Source organism: Aquarana catesbeiana, linkage group LG01, assembly GCF_042186555.1.
Source record: "Aquarana catesbeiana isolate 2022-GZ linkage group LG01, ASM4218655v1, whole genome shotgun sequence".
Classification (NCBI taxonomy): domain Eukaryota; kingdom Metazoa; phylum Chordata; class Amphibia; order Anura; family Ranidae; genus Aquarana; species Aquarana catesbeiana.
In genome coordinates this window covers 748,260,432-748,278,334 of record NC_133324.1, presented here as the reverse complement: position 1 = coordinate 748,278,334, position 17,903 = coordinate 748,260,432, and the positions used below count along the sequence as shown (strand labels likewise).

The window sequence follows — 17,903 nt, the reverse complement described above, 5'->3', positions numbered from 1 at the left end:
AGAAATGACACTTATGCCTCGTACACACGGTCGGATTTTCCGACGGAAAATGTGTGATAGGATCTTGTTGTCGGAAATTCCGACTGTGTGTAGGCTCCATCACACATTTTCCATCGGATTTTCTGACACACAAAGTTTGAGAGCAGGCTATAAAATTTTCAGACAACAAAATCCGTTGTTGGAATTTGCGATCGTGTGTACACAAATCTGACGCACAAAGTGCCACGCATGCTCAGAATAAATAAAGAGATGAAAGTTATTGGCCACTGCCCCGTTTATAGTCCCGACGTACGTGTTTTACGTCACCGCGTTCAGAATGATCGGATTTTCTGACAACTTTGTGTGACCGTGTGTATGCAAGACAAGTTTGAGCCAACATCCGTCGGAAAAAATCCATGGATTTTGTTGTCGGAATGTCCGATCAATGTCCGACCGTGTGTACGGGGCATTAGTGTTCTTAATTGAAACAAATACACACTCTAACAGGATATGCTTTGCTCATCATTCATGTCTGAGGTTTACAACCACTTTAAGAATAAGGCTCAGTGGCCATGCTCTGGGCAAAAACCCTCTAACTTCCGGGTTTCAATGTGATGACATCATTAGCTCCACCTGTGATGACGTCATTGCTTTGAAACCTGAAAGTAAGAGAGTTTTTGCCCAGAGCATCGCGACTGAGCCTTATTGTTAAAAGGAACGTGTACATATTTTATCTGTAGTGCACCAGAGTTGTACACAGCATATTTTAACCTTTTTAAATATAACTAGTAATATTTTAGCAGAAAGCACTATGAATCTTTGTATTTTCTTCTAAGCACCTGTTGTGGTAAATATTAAAGAGTAATATACTGTACAGGTAAAGTCATGTTATTTTTGGAAACAATACCAGAAGCCAAGGAAAAATAGGAAAGTGTGGAGGATAAATGGTGATGTATGACTCCAGCAGAAGAATGTAGAGAACCATCTGATATTTATATGTTACTTAAAGGGGAAGGCATATTTTGGCCTATTATATTTATAGGTCAAGTGATATGGTGAAAGTTTGTTGGGGCTGGTGATGGATTCACACGGGGAATCACATTTATAATATTGACGCGGTTGTGGAGCACAAAGGGATGAACACAAAGGGACTTTAATTGAAGTGGGACTGTTATTTGTTTTGTTTAAGTTCTTCTATTAGAATGCACATGATGGTGTTATATAGGAATGTTATATAGATCTATTTAGCTTTTTTAGTGCACAAATTGATATTGAATAGTTTGTGATTCATATCATTTGGAGATAGGAAGAATGATGTAATTCAGGTATAAATTTGTGTATTTGCATCACTGCAATTGGATATTTCAAAACTAATTGGTGGTGTGTGGAAACACATGACATTGCAAGCAGCAGCAGAAGTGGTTATCTGGTTAGATTTTATAGGAGATTGCGCATAGGTTTTTTCACCTTAATATTTCAAAACTGCGTTTTACCTGGAGATCTCCTTTAAGCAAAGCTTTATCTTGTTTGGATAAAATGTGGTTGAAATGAATGTTTAGATATTTTGGCCGAGAACATCAGGAATATTGAAGAAATTTCTGTTGATGATGATTATGATTCCTTAATGGTCATTTTGCAGTGAGTGTGTGTTTATTGACTTTACATTAGAGTTTTATTTGGTACGTACTACAAGGATATTATCTTTACTTTAGCAACACAGGCAGGTTAACAACTGCGCTATGCATGGACACTATGCTCCACTCCCACACTGGACCTTCTATAAAATCTATCTGAACAAACACAATGCATTGGTTTTCTAGAACAATGGATCAACCAGACAAATCGCCTGCACCTCCAAAGAATGGTATGTACATTGTTCAATTTCTTATATATCACAACCTAGATGAGGCAAAGGATTTTCAAGTGTTTTAGGCATGTCTGTTAAAAAAGAGATGAAGGGTAATATTTAATATAACTGTTTTTTAAAGGCAATTTAAACTTTTAGTGTGATTTTTTTTTTTTTGACTGAAGTGTCATAGAACCTTTTGTTTTTTTGTTTCATAAGATTAATGCAAGATATTGACACATAAAAATACTGTGCCTGATTCCTAAAAAATAGAAAGAATTGTCAGAATTTTTGTTTATTTTTTCCACGAAAGTGATTGGTTGCTACTGGCAATAACTGTGCACAATGCATTGGTGTATATCAAATCCCAATTACATTAAGCTTACGCTTTCCACAGCTTACAGAGGTTATGGTAGCAGAAAAGAATTCCTGTGGTTTACAGCTAACTTTTTCTCTGTTATTATGGGGCAACATGCAAACACTGGATAGGGAAGCTCTGGGCAACTGTTCACAACAGCTTTTCAAATGTTATTATCCCTTCCCCAATCTGTAGCTGGGAAGTAAAATAATGATTTTTTTTTGGTTTGCTGTGGATAGAAATTGTATTTTCAGTCCACTTCGCCATGTATAAATCTGGCTTTATTTAACTAATGTAAAATATTTTTGTTTTTGCATGTAGCCATAAAACCTAGTACACACTTTTTTCCATTCAACCCAGCAGGTTGAACAAAAAAAACCCTGTCGACTCCAGTCAAAACCTCTGTACTAACGATCCAATGTTAGTACAGCGGTCTCCCCCGCTAAGATGTTATGTTCTGACAGGGGAATACCCCCCCCCCCCGCCAGGCTTCTGTTGGATCTGCTGGGATACACACGGTCAGAATGTTGGCTGGTTTTTATTGAACCAGCCAATGTCACCCAGCATTTGGCCAATGTGTACGGGGCTTAAGTCTTTGGCCAGGTACAGCTCAATAACATTGTTAATGGGGAGTCATCAAATACTGCAATTTACCTCCAGTCTATCCAGTAGGGCCAATGCGGTGCTTATATTTTAAAAGGGATCAAAGTCTTTATTTCTATAGTCGGGAAGATACTGGAGAGTTTATTAAAAGACCACATAGATGAGTTCTTGCTGGAAAAAAATATTTTAAACAACAGACAGCATGGATTCATTAAAGACAGAAGTTGTCAAACAAATCTGATTTCTTTTTATGAAAAGGTAAGTAAAACCTTGGACAGAGGGGTGGCAGTGGAAGTAGTATACTTGGATTTTGCAAAAGCGCTTGACACAGTTCCCTACACACAGCTAATGTGTAAGGTAAAGTCTACAGGCTTGGAAAGATCAGTTTGTAAACTGTAGAAATCTGGCTAAAAGACCGTATTCATAGAGTAGTGGTTAATGATTCTTACTCTGAATAGTCTAAGGTTATTAGTGGTGCACCCCAAGGTTCATTGCTGGGACATTTACTTTTTAGTATCTTTATAAATGGTATAGGGTCTGGGATTAAAAGTACCATTTCAGTCTTTGCAGATGACATCTTACATCCTTATAGGATGTCTCCAACTTACAAGTGGACCTCAATGCACTGTTTAATTGGGAGACTATGTGGCAAATGAGTTTTAATGTTGAAAAATGTAAAGTTATGCACTTGGGGGCTAAGAATATGCATGCATCATACATGCTAGGGGGAGTACAACTGGGGAAATCGATATTGGAGAAGGATCTGGGGAATTTGGTAGATCATAAGCTTAATAATAGCATGCAATGCCAAGCTGCGGTTTCCAAAGCAAGCAAAGCTCTTTCTTGTATTAAGAGAGGTATGGACTCCAGAGAGAGAGAGATATCATTTTGCCCCTGTACAAATCATTAGTAAGGCCTCATCTGGAATATGCAGTTCAGTTTTGGGCACCAGTTCACAAAAAGGATATTGGGGTACTGGAGAAAGTGCAGAGAAGGGCAACCAAACTGATAAGAGGCATGGAGGAGCTCAGCTATGAGGAAAGATTAGAAGAACTGAATGTATTCTCTCTTGAGAAGAGGAGATTAAGGGGGATATGATCAACATATACAAATATATAAGGGGTCCATATAGTGAACTTGGTGTTGAGTTATTCACTTTAAGAGCATCACAGAGGACAAGGTTGGCACTCTAGAGAAAAAGAGATTCCATCTATAAATATGGAAAGATTTCTTCACAGTAAGAGCTGTGAAAATATGGAAAAGAGTCCCTCCAGAGGTGGCTCTGGCCAGCTCAGTAGATTTGTTTTAAAAAGGCCCGGATTCTTTCCTAAATGTACATAATATAATTGAGTACTGACATTTATAGGTAAAGTTGATCCAAGGAATATCCGGTTGCCTCTCGGGGGATCAGGAAGGAATTTTTTCCCCATATTGTAGCAAATTGGATCATGCTTTGCTGGGGTTTTTCGCCTTCCTCTGGATCAACTGTGGGTATAGGACTGCGTAAATGGGATTGTATGGTTATTGTTTTTTTTTTATTTTTATTATTGGTTAAACTAGATGTACTTGTGTCTTTTTTCAACCTGACTTACTATGTAACTATGTAACTATTTTCTTCTGTTAGGAAAATGTAAATGTAGGGACTTGAAGAATTTTGTTTGATATCAAGTTTCGGAACAACTGCAGAGCATGATTTAGGGACAATAATGCATTGCTTTTGATAAATGATTGCCTATTTAAGATCAGTTTTTCAATTTTAGGTTTTTTTTTTAAGTTTAACTGAAAAAACAGTCAATGAAAAATACTTTGTTTAATTTCCTTATATAGAAAGGTGTGTTTTAAACGTTCACTCCCAGTATTTTTAAAAACGACTGTGAGTGATTGTATTGTATTGGGGAGGGGGGTTCAATTCTTGATATTAAAGGTTATAGGTGATATTTCAAGGCTAATAGTCACGCTATTTTCAGTAAAGGAGGACATGGAGAGTCAGGCATAGAGAATATTTAACAAAAGAAGTACATTTTAAAAATACCATACAGTGGGGAGTAGGTCTTTTTGACCACTTGACCCCCAGAATATTTTAACCCCCCCCCCCCCCCATGACCAGGGAATTACTATTCAGCACTGTGCTACTTTAACTGGCAAATGCTTGGTTATGTAACTATGTACGCAAATAAAATGTATTTATTTATTGATCATTGTTTTGGACAAATAGAGGTTTAGTCTCTCTTTTTTTCTATATAAACAAAAAAAAAAATTAAACACCTTTTTCTTAGTTTCTGTTCTGCAAAAAAATAATCTTTCTTAATAAATTTAGACCAAAATGTAGTCTGCTACATTTTTTTTGGTAAAAATAACCCAAATCAGTTTATTTTATTATATCTATGTGAAAGTTATTGAAAACTATGGTATATATTAGGGTTGCACCAATACCAGTATTGGTGCCGAGAGTACATATACTCGTGCAAATGCTCCGATTCTAAAACCGATATAATGTGAAACTGATCTGGGACTGAAACTGATGTGAAGTTGATCTGAAACTGACATAAAACGAATGTCTCTGCAAGTGAAATCTGTGTGGTTTTCCCATCAGTTTTTATGCATGTACTGTATGTTGTGAACAAGCTTGAAAAAAAACTGTAATTGGTAATTGGTATCAGCGAGTACTTGAGAAAAGGTATTGGTACTTGTACTCATATATATATATATATATATATATATATATATATATATATATATATATATTGCCTTGAAAAAGTATTCATACCACTTGAAATTTTCCACATTTTGTCATGTTACAACCAAAAATGAAAATTTATTTTATTGGGATTTTATGTGATGGACCAACACAAAGTGGCACATAATTGTGAAGTGGAATGAAAATGATAAATGGTTTTCAAATTTTTTTACAAATCAATATCTGAAAAGTGTGACGTGCATTTGTATTCAGGCCCCCAGAGTCAATACTTTGTAGAACCACCTTTCGCTGCAATTACAGTTGCAAGTCCTTTTGGGTATGTCCCTACCAGCTTTGCACATCTAGAGAGTGAAATTTTTGCCCATTCTTCTTTGCAAAATAGTTCAAGCTCTGTCAGATTGGATGGAGAGCTGGGCCATTATAACACATTAATATGCATTGATCTAAATCGTTCCATTGTAGCTCTGGCTGTATGTTTAGGGTCGTTTTTCTTTTGCAGACTCTAACAGGTTTTCTTCTAAGATTGCCCTGTATTTGGCTCCATCCATCTTCCTATCAACTCTGACCAGCTTCCCTGTCCCTGCTGAAGAAAAGCATCCCAACAATATGATGCTGCCGCCACCATGTTTCATGGTAGGGATGGTGTGTTCAAGGTGATGTGCAGTGTTATTTTTCCGTCACACATAGAGTTTTGCTTTTAGGCCAAAAAGTTTAATTTTGGTCTCATCTGACCAGAGCACCTTCTTCCACATGTTTGCTGTGTCCCCCACATGGCTTCTTGCAAACTGCAAATAGGACTTCTTATGGCTTTATATCTTCAACTGCCATGGTACTGCACATGTAATCAGTTATGACACCAGCCATTGGATGGTTTGACAGTTTGGTTGAGAGACACATCTGACCACATTTCTGGTACGTGCTGGGAATGGGACTGTTTACTCCCGCTTTAATTGTAAAAAAAAATGTGAAAACCATTTATCATTTTCCTTCCACTTCACAATTATGTGCCACTTTATGTTGGTCTACCACATAAAATCCCAATAAAATACATTTACGTTTTTGGTTGTAACATGACAAAATGTGGAAAATTTCAAGGGGTATGTATACTTTTTCAAGGTATTGTATATAGATAGACGTATACTGTATCTATCTATCTATCTATCTATCTATCTATCTATCTATCTATCTATCTATCTATCTATCTATCTAGATCTATCATTTCTTAAGGCCCTAATTTCTCAATCTCATTTCTTGAGGTCAGGACAGTACACATACCCTCCAAATTACCCCTTTTTGGAAGTAGACAGTCCAAGATGTTTAGTAAGAGACATGGCAAGTTTTTTGAAGTTGTAATTTTTTTGTCACAATGTTTTGAAAATGAAGAAATATATATAATTATTTTTTTTACATACTGTCACCAGTACAGTACAGCATCATCATATCATTGGTATGGCGATGATGATCACTATTATAAGTGATAGTTTTAATTGTCATGGTTGGCTTTCATTTATGTGTGATTGGTCCACAGCTTATTATTGTGATGCTGTTTATTGTAATCACACCGTACAGGATGCTGTGATTGGCCCTGTACTATGTGATAGCTGTGGACCAATCACAGCATCACAACAGTAAGCAAGCTGTCATGAATGGTTTCCATTCACAACAGTTTTGCTTACATGTAATCATGTGATCGTTTTGATTGGTCTCAGTGATCACATGATACCCTGGCCACTCACAGCTGCCAGGTACCGAACGCCAGTGCCAGTGCACATGTGCTGAATGATGTACCAGTATGTTGCTTAGCCTGAGGCTGCCGCCCGCCCACAGTCAATATATATTGTGGGCAGGTGGCAAGTGGTTAATGCGGCTTAGAGGGCAACATCAAAAAAAAAGCATCATTCCTTTAAATTACATGTTTAGAAGATGCCTTTAGGCTATATGTGGTATAAGGAATGGTGCAGAAGAATGCTGCTGGAGAAGATAGGGTGAAGGTTGGAGAATGCTGCAGAGGATTCTAAGAGGGTGCCTTAGCAAGAGTTGTAGATGACTGGCTGCTCTTGATCTGGAAGGAGGAAGAAAATCGGGGCTTTGTTAGCCACGTAACTAATTCCTGTGCAAGCTGTGTCTGTAGCATGGCCACTCTCAGATAGAAAAGGATAGAAAAGACAGATGAGGGGTGGGGAGTGTGTTGGATGTTAGTTCACCTTTTAATTTTTCCAGAAAAAGTAGCTTACGCGTTAAACAAAACTCAATCTAAGACATTGCTCCCTCTAGTGATTAATCTACAAATTCATTTATTTAACAATAGAAATAACATAGATATGGTTTAGCAAGCACTTAAAATGGGACAGTCACATGAAAATATGTTTAGGTAAATACAAAAGTAATGACTTCAAATATGTGTTGGGGGGGGGGGGTCGAATGCCATGAACGATTTGTGAAACTGAGAAAATAGCTGGTGTTAACACTTTAATCATCACAACACCATGGTTGATATGCTGTCAGGATGATTGAAGCACATTATTTATATTATTACATTGTAATACACAATGAAATAGTTTGACTCACCATAATGCAGAATCAGTGGGGGCCCTGAGTGTGTCACTTGCCACCGCCGCCTGCCACAAAATGCAGTGTGTCACTTGCCACCATATGCAGCGTGTCACTTGCCACCAGATACAGCTTGACACTTGCCACCTTCGGCCCTCGTCACTATCCTGCCATGATGATTAGACACCAATCAAAATGCTTGTGTGATCACCTGTTAACTGTGTCATAGTGATCACGTGCAGACTGGAGGCTCCACTGACAACAATAAAAGCCTTCAGCTTGCAACTGAACACTAATGCCGCGTACACACAAGCGAACTTTCAGGCACACTTGGCACAATCTGACCGTGTGTAGGCTCCGGCGGACTTTTCTGGCGGACTTTTTCCCAAAAGTCTGCCGGACCTAGATTTGAAATATGTTTTAAATCTTTCCGTCGGACTCAGTTTCTGACGGAAAGTCCGCTCGTCTGTGTGCTGGTCCGACGGACACAACGCTTTCTCCGACTGGACTGCTCTCTTAGCGCTCCGTTGTGACTTATATAGGCGGAGACCCCGCCCCCTTATGCCGTCACAGTCCCTGGGCATGCTGGGACTGTGACGTTTTAGGGGGCGTGGTCAACATCACCCGGTGACCACGCCCCCTAAAACGTCACAGTCCCAGCATGCCCAGGGACTGTGGCGTCATAAGGGGGCGGAGTCTCTGCCTATATAAGTCACAGCGGAGTGCTCAGAGAGCAGTCCAGCCGGAGAGAGCGTCGTGTCAACATCTGGAGAAGAGAAGAGGGAAGAAGACAAGAAGACAAGAAGCCCAGAAGTCCGGACCTCCGCTGGCAAAAGAGCGGCATGAAGACAGCGGAGGAGCCGGCAGAAGAACTGGAACAGAAGAGGCCAGAGAGAGTGGAGAAGAACCAACCGGACACCGGGAAAAGAGGAACTGGAGGGACCCCCGAAGCCAGAAGAAGACCCCCGAAGCTGGAGGAAGACCCCCGAAGCCGGAGGAAGACCCCCGAAGCCGGAGGAAGAGCCCCCCGGAGCTGTTTAATAAATTATTTAAAAAACCTGTGTAATGTGTTTTATTATTGACACTTTTTCCCTAGGTGCATGGGTAGGGGTTCCATTTACCCCATACTCATTCACATAAGGTGGGGGGCCGCGATCTGGGGGTCCTCTTATTATAGGGGGCTCCCAGATTCCGATAAGCCCCCCGCCCGCAGACCCCGACAACCAATGGCCAGGGTTGTCGGGAAGAGGCCCTTGTCCTCATCAACATGACAAGGTGCTTTGGGGTGGGGGGGCCTCGCAGGGTGCCCCCACCCCCAAAGCACCCACCCCCCATGTTGAGGGCATGCGACCTGGTACGGTTCAGGGGGGGCGCTCGCTCGTCCCCACCCCCTTTCTTGACCGGCCAGGCTGCGTGCTCGGATCGGGGTCCGGTATGGATTCTAGGGGGGACCCCGCGCCATTTTTTCGGCGTAGGGGGTTCCCTTTAAAATCCATACCAGACCTAAGGGCCTGGTATGACCCGCGACAGGGCTCTCAAGGTGTCAATCTCGCCGATAAAAGCGGCAAGATTGACTTCCTTTTCTAGTCCCGTGAATGAACGGACTTGTCCATGTGTGGGCAAGTCCGTTCATTCTGAGAGTCCGGCGAAAGTCCGTCGGAAAGACGGGCGGACCTAGCCCGCCGGAAAGTCCGGTCGTGTGTGGGCAAGTCCGTCCGTTTTTAAGTCCGGCGCACCTGGCGGACAAAGTCCGTCGGAAAGTCTGCCGGACCAAGTATGCCAGAAAGTCCAATCGTGTGTACGCGGCATAAGGTTGAACAACTTAAGCTGCAATGTGATCTTCTATGATCTTTTAGTTACAATTGTTTTTTTGTTTTTTTGACATTTAAATTTTTTTTTGTACATTCCTATATGTAATTATATGACCTTAAATATGTATTATGACGAATTAGGTATGCCAATTAGTCAAAGAGATTATATATATATATACATTATATCTAGTGCATAAAATATAGCTGCCCAAATGTACACTGTACATGCAAACTTTTTGCCATTTTGATCCATTTTACCAATGTAAATTTCCATTGTCAACTTAAATAAAAATAACATTAAGATACGGACAAGTCTGGCAAAGTACAAAGCAGTTCTTTCACTAGTCTTCACAAGTAGTATGACAACTAATTTGAGACTTTTTCCTATTTCAGCAGTATGGCATAAAATGCATTATGTCCTTAGAAAGCATTCTGCTCCATGCACAGAAGAACGGAGGAAATATAACCATGACTTTGCAGTTTCCACCTCATTTCATGGATTACATAACCTTGTACATGGCAATAGCACTGGAACATGGGGCCAAATCCGCAGAGTTGTCTGGTTCGTTGTTGTACTGGTTTCTCTCTTTGCAGCATTTTCGCAAGTCTGCTCACGCATTGTAAATTATTTTAATTGGCCAACAATGACATCAGTAACTGTGCAGTATGTTGAAAAGATTGAATTCCCCTCTGTCACATTTTGTAATCTGAACAGGTATGTATGTGTTATTTATTTTTAATGACAAGACAAAGAGGGCTGATTTTAAAGGGTCTAATAACGTTTTAACACCATTTTGTTCATTTGGTAACTTTTCAGTTTGCCATATACAACCATATTATACTGTATATTTATACATTTATATATTTATATTGCATATTTTGTTGATTGATAAATAACTTTCTTTAAAATTAATGTGAGTTCTGCTGCCTCTACAGTGCGCATAGACTACACCATTTTTTTTATTTTGGCTCAGGGTTCCCCTTAAAATCCATACCAGACCTGAAGGGGGACCCCTCACAGAGTCAAAAGGCAGTAGAAGCATACTAATTAAAACCTTTGCTGTATAACATGCTCTTTGGTGTGTCTTGTATTACTAAACACTAGGGATGGGTGAATGGTTCGGCCCGTGCATAAGTTCGGGCCGAACTTTGGTTGTTCGGGTGTTCGGCGAAAAAAGAACATTATGCGGTGTTCGCAGCAAATTCGAAAGCCACAGAATCCCGTTAAAGTCTATGGAACACTAACATGAAAAACCAAAAGTGCTCATTTTAAAGGCTTATATGCAAGTTATTGCCAAAAAAAGTGTTTGGGTACCCAGGACCTGCCCCAGGGGACATGTATAAATGAAAAAAAAAGTTTTAAAAACGGCTATTTTTTCAGGAGCAGTGATTTTAATAATGCTTAAAGTGAAACAATAAAAATGAAATATTCCTTTAAATATCGTGCCTTGGGGGGTGTCTATAGTATGTCTGTAAAGTGGCGCAGTTTTCCCATGTTTAGAACAATACCACAGCAAAATTTAATTTCAAAAGGAAAAAATGTTATTTAAAACTGATCGCGACTGTAATGAATTATCGGATCCCTTCAATATAGATAAAACTCATTGAAACAAATGAACCAAAATGTAAAAAAAAATTGCATTGGGGTCCCCCCCAAAATCCATACCAGGCCCTTCAGGTCTGGAATGAATATTAAGGGGAACCCTGTGCCAATTTTTTTTAAAATCCATACCAGGCTGCCCAAAAATCCATTCCAGACCCTTATCCAAGCACGCAACCTGGCAGGCCGCAGGAAAAGAAGGGGGGATGAGAGAGCGCCCCCCCTCCTGAACCGTACCAGGCCACATACCCTCAGCATGGGGAGGATGCTTTGGAGTAGCCCCCCAAAGCACCTTGTCCCCGTGTTGATGGGACAAGGGCCTCATCCCCACAACCCTTCCCCGTTGGTTGTGGTATAGCTGAGGGCGGGGCTACTCGGTAATGTAAATGGGTAACCACGCCTTCCTGATGTCAGTGGGGGTGGGGTCACCCGTTTACGTCACCGGGTGGCCGCACCCTCAGCTATATAACAGCTGTCATTGAGAAGAAGCGTGCAGTGTGCGGGAGCCTCCCATGGAGGTGGAACTGTTGTGTTTTTTTTCTTTTTGCAGTTCGTCGGGCGGCATGAGATGGATTTACATTGCGGGACTTTTTAATTTTTTTATTTTTTAATAAAGGACTTGTCCCAAAGTGTCTCCTGTAATTTTTACTATTTTTGACCCTTTTTATTGTGAATTGGTAGGTGTACAATGTACCCATTACCAATTCACATGGGGGGCAGGATCTGGGGGTCCCCTTGTTAAAGGTGGCTTCCAGATTCCGATAAGCCCCCCACCCGCAGACCCCCACAACCACCGGGCAAGGGTTGTGGGGATAAGGCCCTTGTGCCCATCAACATGGAGACAAGGTGCTTTGGGGGGATACTCCAAAGCATCCTCCCCATGTTGAGGGCATGAGGGCATGTGGCCTAGTACAGTTCAGGGGGGGACGCTCTCTCGTCCCACCCTCTTTTCCTGCGGCCTGTCAGGTTGCATGCTTGGATAAGGGTCTGGTATGGATTTTGGGGGGGAACCCTACACCATTTTTTTTATTTTGGCTCAGGGTTTCCCTTAAAATCCATACCAGACCTGAAGGGGGACCCCTACGCCATTTGAAAAAAAAAAGGCGCAGGGTTTTCCTTATTATCCATAGCAGACCTGAAGGACCTGGTATGAATTTTGGGGGGACCCCCATGCAATTTTTTAAAAATTTTGGCTTGGGGTTCCCCTTAATATTCATCCCAGACCCAGGGCCTGGTAATGGACTAAGGGGGGTAACCCATGTAATTTTTTTTCAATGATTTTCATCTATATTGAAGGGATCTACAATTCATTACAGCCGCGATCAGTTTTAAATGACATTTTTTCCTTCAGAAATGTCATTTTGCAGTGGTATTGTTCTAAACACAGGAAAACTGCGCCACTTTACAGGCATACAGTAGACACCCCCCGGGCACGATATTTAAAGGAATATTTCATTTTTATTGTCTCACTTTAAGCGTTATTAAAATCACGACTGTTTTTAAAACTTTTTTTTGCATTGATACATGTCCCCTGGGAGGACATGTATCAATGCATTAAGATAAAAAACCTTTTGCCTTTACTACTCCTTTAAGAAATATGTAAAGCAGATTCTGGAAACCAATTCTATTTCAAATTTTAAAGCAAAAAAAAATATTTACCTGCAAAACAATAACTATCTTTCATCTATTCATAATTGTAGGTTCCAAACTCCTGCAGTGAACAATCTAAGTATTGCATTTTTAATGTGGAACATTGTATCTACAGTACTGTCTTTTTCAAATGCAGGAAAAGATCAAGAGGATATACAAGAAGTTAATAAATTTTTGCAGCTCCACCAAAATTTCAGCATCAAAGACTTTACTAAAAATTATGGATTTTATCTCAATAACAGTACACTATTAAAATGTGACTTCTTTGGCATTCCATGTTATCGAGAGGTAAGGTACTATTTTTCTGTTCAAAGATCAAGGATCAACAAAACAAATTGCAATTGGGTTCTTTGTTGTAGTTAGCATTACACAAATTGCAGGTTTTAAAGCATTAAACTTAACAATATTGCAATAACTTGTAGGCATGTTTTGGTTACTACATGCTTCAGTGCTAATCTTCATATTTATGAACAATGTACACAGGGCCTTAAAGTGGTTCTAAATGCAGACTTTTTTTTTTTTTTTTAATGCATTCTAATATTGAGCGATGTTGCATGAGATCCTTGGCTGTCTGTGACTCTCCCTCCTGATTGGCTGAGACACAGCAGCAGGTGCTATTGGCTCCTGTAAAATAAAACCAAAGAATTTCCAAGCTCAATTTACCAACCAGCCTGCGACCAACCAAATTACCCTCCCTAACAGTATGCATTAAAAACAGGGGTTTAGTTGCACACATTTGCATACATGCACAAGCTCCAGGCCACGGCAAGGTACCCTGTATCCTGCAGACCCTAACTCTAACTTTGCAGAGTCTCCACAGTGGGAGCACATGTATTCTAATGGATAGATGAAGGGCAGATGACTGGAGGGAGCCCAACCCTCCTTAAAGGCGCAGGAGCACACTGAACACCCAGCACATTGCACAATGGCAGCAAAGGTGTCAGTGCGTTGCCTGACCAATATGTCAACGATACAAAAAAAAGGTCACTGCCCCACCTATAACTGGTCTTCACAGCAAGGAGCACTGGAAGGGCAAACGTATGTAAAATAAAACCAAAGAATTTCCAAGCTCAACTTACCAACCAGCCTGCGACCAACCGAATTAACCTGCCTAACAGTATGCGTTAAAGACAGGGGTTTAGTTGCACACATTTGCAAATACATGCATAAGCTGCAGGCCACGGCAAGGCACCCTGTATCCTGCAGACCCTAACTCTAACTTTGCAGAGTCTCCACAGTGGGAGCACATGTATTCCAATGGATAGATGAAGGGCAGATGACTGGAGGGAGCCCAACCCTCCTTAAAGGCGCAGGAGCACACTGAACACCCAGCACATTGCACAATGGCAGCAAAGGTGTCAGTGCATTGCCTGTCCAATGTGTCAACAATACAAAAAAAGGTCACTGCCCCGCCTATAACTGGTCTTCACAGCAAGGAGCACTGGAAGGGCAAACGCATGTAAAATAAAACCAAAGAATTTCCAAGGTCAACTTACCAACCAGCCTGAGACCAACCAAATTAACCTCCCTAACAGTATGCATTAAAAACAGGGGTTTAGTTGCACACATTTGCAAATACATGCATAAGCTGCAGGCCGCGGCAAGGCACCCTGTATCCTGCAGACCCTAACTCTAACTTTGCAGAGTCTCCACAGTGGGAGCACATGTATTCTAATGGATAGATGAAGGGCAGATGACTGGAGGGAGCCCAACCCTCCTTAAAGGCGCAGGAGCACACTGAACACCCAGCACATTGCACAATGGCAGCAAAGGTGTCAGTGCGTTGCCTGACCAATATGTCAACGATACAAAAAAAAGGTCACTGCCCCACCTATAACTGGTCTTCACAGCAAGGAGCACTGGAAGGGCAAACGTATGTAAAATAAAACCAAAGAATTTCCAAGCTCAACTTACCAACCAGCCTGCGACCAACCGAATTAACCTGCCTAACAGTATGCGTTAAAGAAAGGGGTTTAGTTGCACACATTTGCAAATACATGCATAAGCTGCAGGCCACGGCAAGGCACCCTGTATCCTGCAGACCCTAACTCTAACTTTGCAGAGTCTCCACAGTGGGAGCACATGTATTCCAATGGATAGATGAAGGGCAGATGACTGGAGGGAGCCCAACCCTCCTTAAAGGCGCAGGAGCACACTGAACACCCAGCACATTGCACAATGGCACCAAAGGTGTCAGTGCATTGCCTGTCCAATGTGTCAACAATACAAAAAAAGGTCACTGCCCCGCCTATAACTGGTCTTCACAGCAAGGAGCACTGGAAGGGCAAACGCATGTAAAATAAAACCAAAGAATTTCCAAGGTCAACTTACCAACCAGCCTGAGACCAACCAAATTAACCTCCCTAACAGTATGCATTAAAAACAGGGGTTTAGTTGCACACATTTGCAAATACATGCATAAGCTGCAGGCCGCGGCAAGGCACCCTGTATCCTGCAGACCCTAACTCTAACTTTGCAGAGTCTCCACCGTGGGAGCACATGTATTCTAATGGATAGATGAAGGGCAGATGACTGGAGGGAGCCCAACCCTCCTTAAAGGCGCAGGAGCACACTGAAAACCCTGTTTTTAACGCATACTGTTAGGCAGGTTAATTTGGTTGGTCGCAGGCTGGTTGGTAAGTTGAGCTTGGAAATTCTTTGGTTTTATTTTACATGCGTTTGCCCTTCCAGTGTTCCTTGCTGTGAAGACCAGTTTTAGTTGGGGGCAGTGACCTTTTTTTGTTTTGTGCTATTGGCTCCTGCTGCTGTCAATCAAAGTCAGCGAGCCAATGTGGAGAGAAAGGGCGGGGCCAAGCCACAGCTATGTGTCTGAATGGACACACAGAGTAGTGGTTTAGCTTGGGTGCCCCCATAGCCAGCTGCTTGCTGTGGGGCACACTCAGCAGGAGGGAGGGGCTAGGAGCACTGGCAAGGGACCCAAGAAGAGGAGGATCTGGGCTGCTCTGTGCAAAACCACTGCACAGAGTAGGTAAGTATTACATGTCTGTTATTTTTAAACAAAAACAAAAAAAACAAGACTTTAATATCACTTCTATTGGTGTTTGTGCTAAGCCCGACCAGTCAACATTGTAATATGGCTCTGGCATAGGACTGTTGAAGGATGGGGACATGAGTAAATGTTTGGGCACAATATGATTCTCAGTGTACAACAAATGCTGTAGATTAGGAATTAACCCAAACTTTGGTTGTATTGAGAAATAAACACCCAGACAATGTACATCCACCATCAACCACGCCATCCAGGGATGTAGATCCACATCAATCATAATGCCCGCTGACCTGGTCGTTTGCTTGCCTCCCAGCGAATGATAGATCCGATGTATGACAGCTACTGTTATATACAGGGCTCCTTGGCGATGTCATTGACCATAAATGGATATGACAATATTTGGTCAATAACATCACGGGTCCTATATATGGTTAATGACATTACGTGGGAGCCCCTGCCCCCTTATATATAACAGCTGTCATCTCCTTGCCCTATATCTGGTGGGAGAAAAGCAGCATCAACATCTGTGGGTAGTTTCAAATCAGATAAGATTCATTTGACATCCAGAGTACACACATATGGTGGGTCTGCTTACGATTCAAGACCACCAAAATTTGTTATAATCATTCAGCCTTTTTATAATCTTTACACAGCATTGATTAATATCATTGGCAAGTTAAAAGTTGCACAAGTCAGATCTGTTCTCCTTCAGATAGGTCTTGAGGCTGTGGTGTTTGTTGAGGTCCCCTTTAAATGCTTGTAGATTGTCATGCAGTGCAAAATTCTATATATGCAGAAATTGCTTTTTGAGAGATAGGGGTTGATTTGCAGTGCACTTGTAGTGCACAGTGGATTTGCCTTTAGTAAATAAACCCCATAGTAAGATCAAACTTAAAATGGCTGCAATTCATACAAATGATAGACAGGTGATTAAAATGACCACTTCAAGCCAAATCCCTAACACATTTCCCCCCTCTGGTCATTTTGGACCACCTACCTGCATTTGCCCACATTAGCCTGGAGTAACGCAGGTGAAAAGTGTACATGGTGAGAGACTCCCAAAATATTTGACACCTCATTTGTGGAGATGCCTGGGTTATTAGGCATCCAATCTTATACTCATTTCCTTACCCACTGGTCCTCTAATGTAGGGTTTTCACAAACATCTTATCACTTACGAACTTTTCTATTTTTGGCAAGGCTCTCATCTCTTATTCCAGTACCGAAACCTTAAAGGTGAGCTAGCCCTACATATAAGATTGGAGAACTGTTTCCATTTTGGAGATAGACACAACAGACCAAGACCCCTAAGCAGTCATATACAACTTTGACTCAGCTTTATTAATTTCCACACAGCCATTCACTCTCTAGCTAAACAGGAAACAATAGTATTTTGTAGGCCAGTATTCAAGACGTCATTTTGAATCTCCTTGAAGCAGACATATAAGAAACCCTTCCAATCTATGAGAAAAAGAGAGCTCTCTAAATCTTTAAATTTCTTGATCAACGACTTGGTTGCAGGCATAAAACATACAAAAGTCCAGTGATCCAAAGTCCTTTAAGACAAGTTCTTTTAAGGTTGCACTTTTGGGGTTTGATGTTCATCAGAGGAGATATACCCATATAATGCAGCAGACTTTTTCCATTCATTCTCTCTTGAGATCCCCACTTTTTTGTATATTGTCATAAAGCACACATGATCACCTTAACATTTTGAGTAAACCTTTTAGAACATTCCCGATTTTATTTAATTATGAAATAAGTTACCTCTTTCTTCTGAGAGATCTGAGTTTTGATA

General features: G+C 41.1%; 1 protein-coding gene across 1 annotated transcript in view; it reads left to right on the top strand.

Annotated features, from left to right (window-relative positions):
• Window positions 1-1,803: 1,803 nt before the first annotated feature.
• Window positions 1,804-17,903, top strand: part of ASIC5 (acid sensing ion channel subunit family member 5) — a 75,918-nt gene continuing 59,818 nt past the window's right edge. Inside the window, exons 1-3 of the mRNA XM_073614384.1 lie at window positions 1,804-1,843; window positions 10,239-10,560; window positions 13,146-13,383. Of these exons, the coding sequence (XP_073470485.1) occupies window positions 1,804-1,843; window positions 10,239-10,560; window positions 13,146-13,383 (600 nt within the window). The remainder of the gene's footprint in view (window positions 1,844-10,238; window positions 10,561-13,145; window positions 13,384-17,903) is intronic.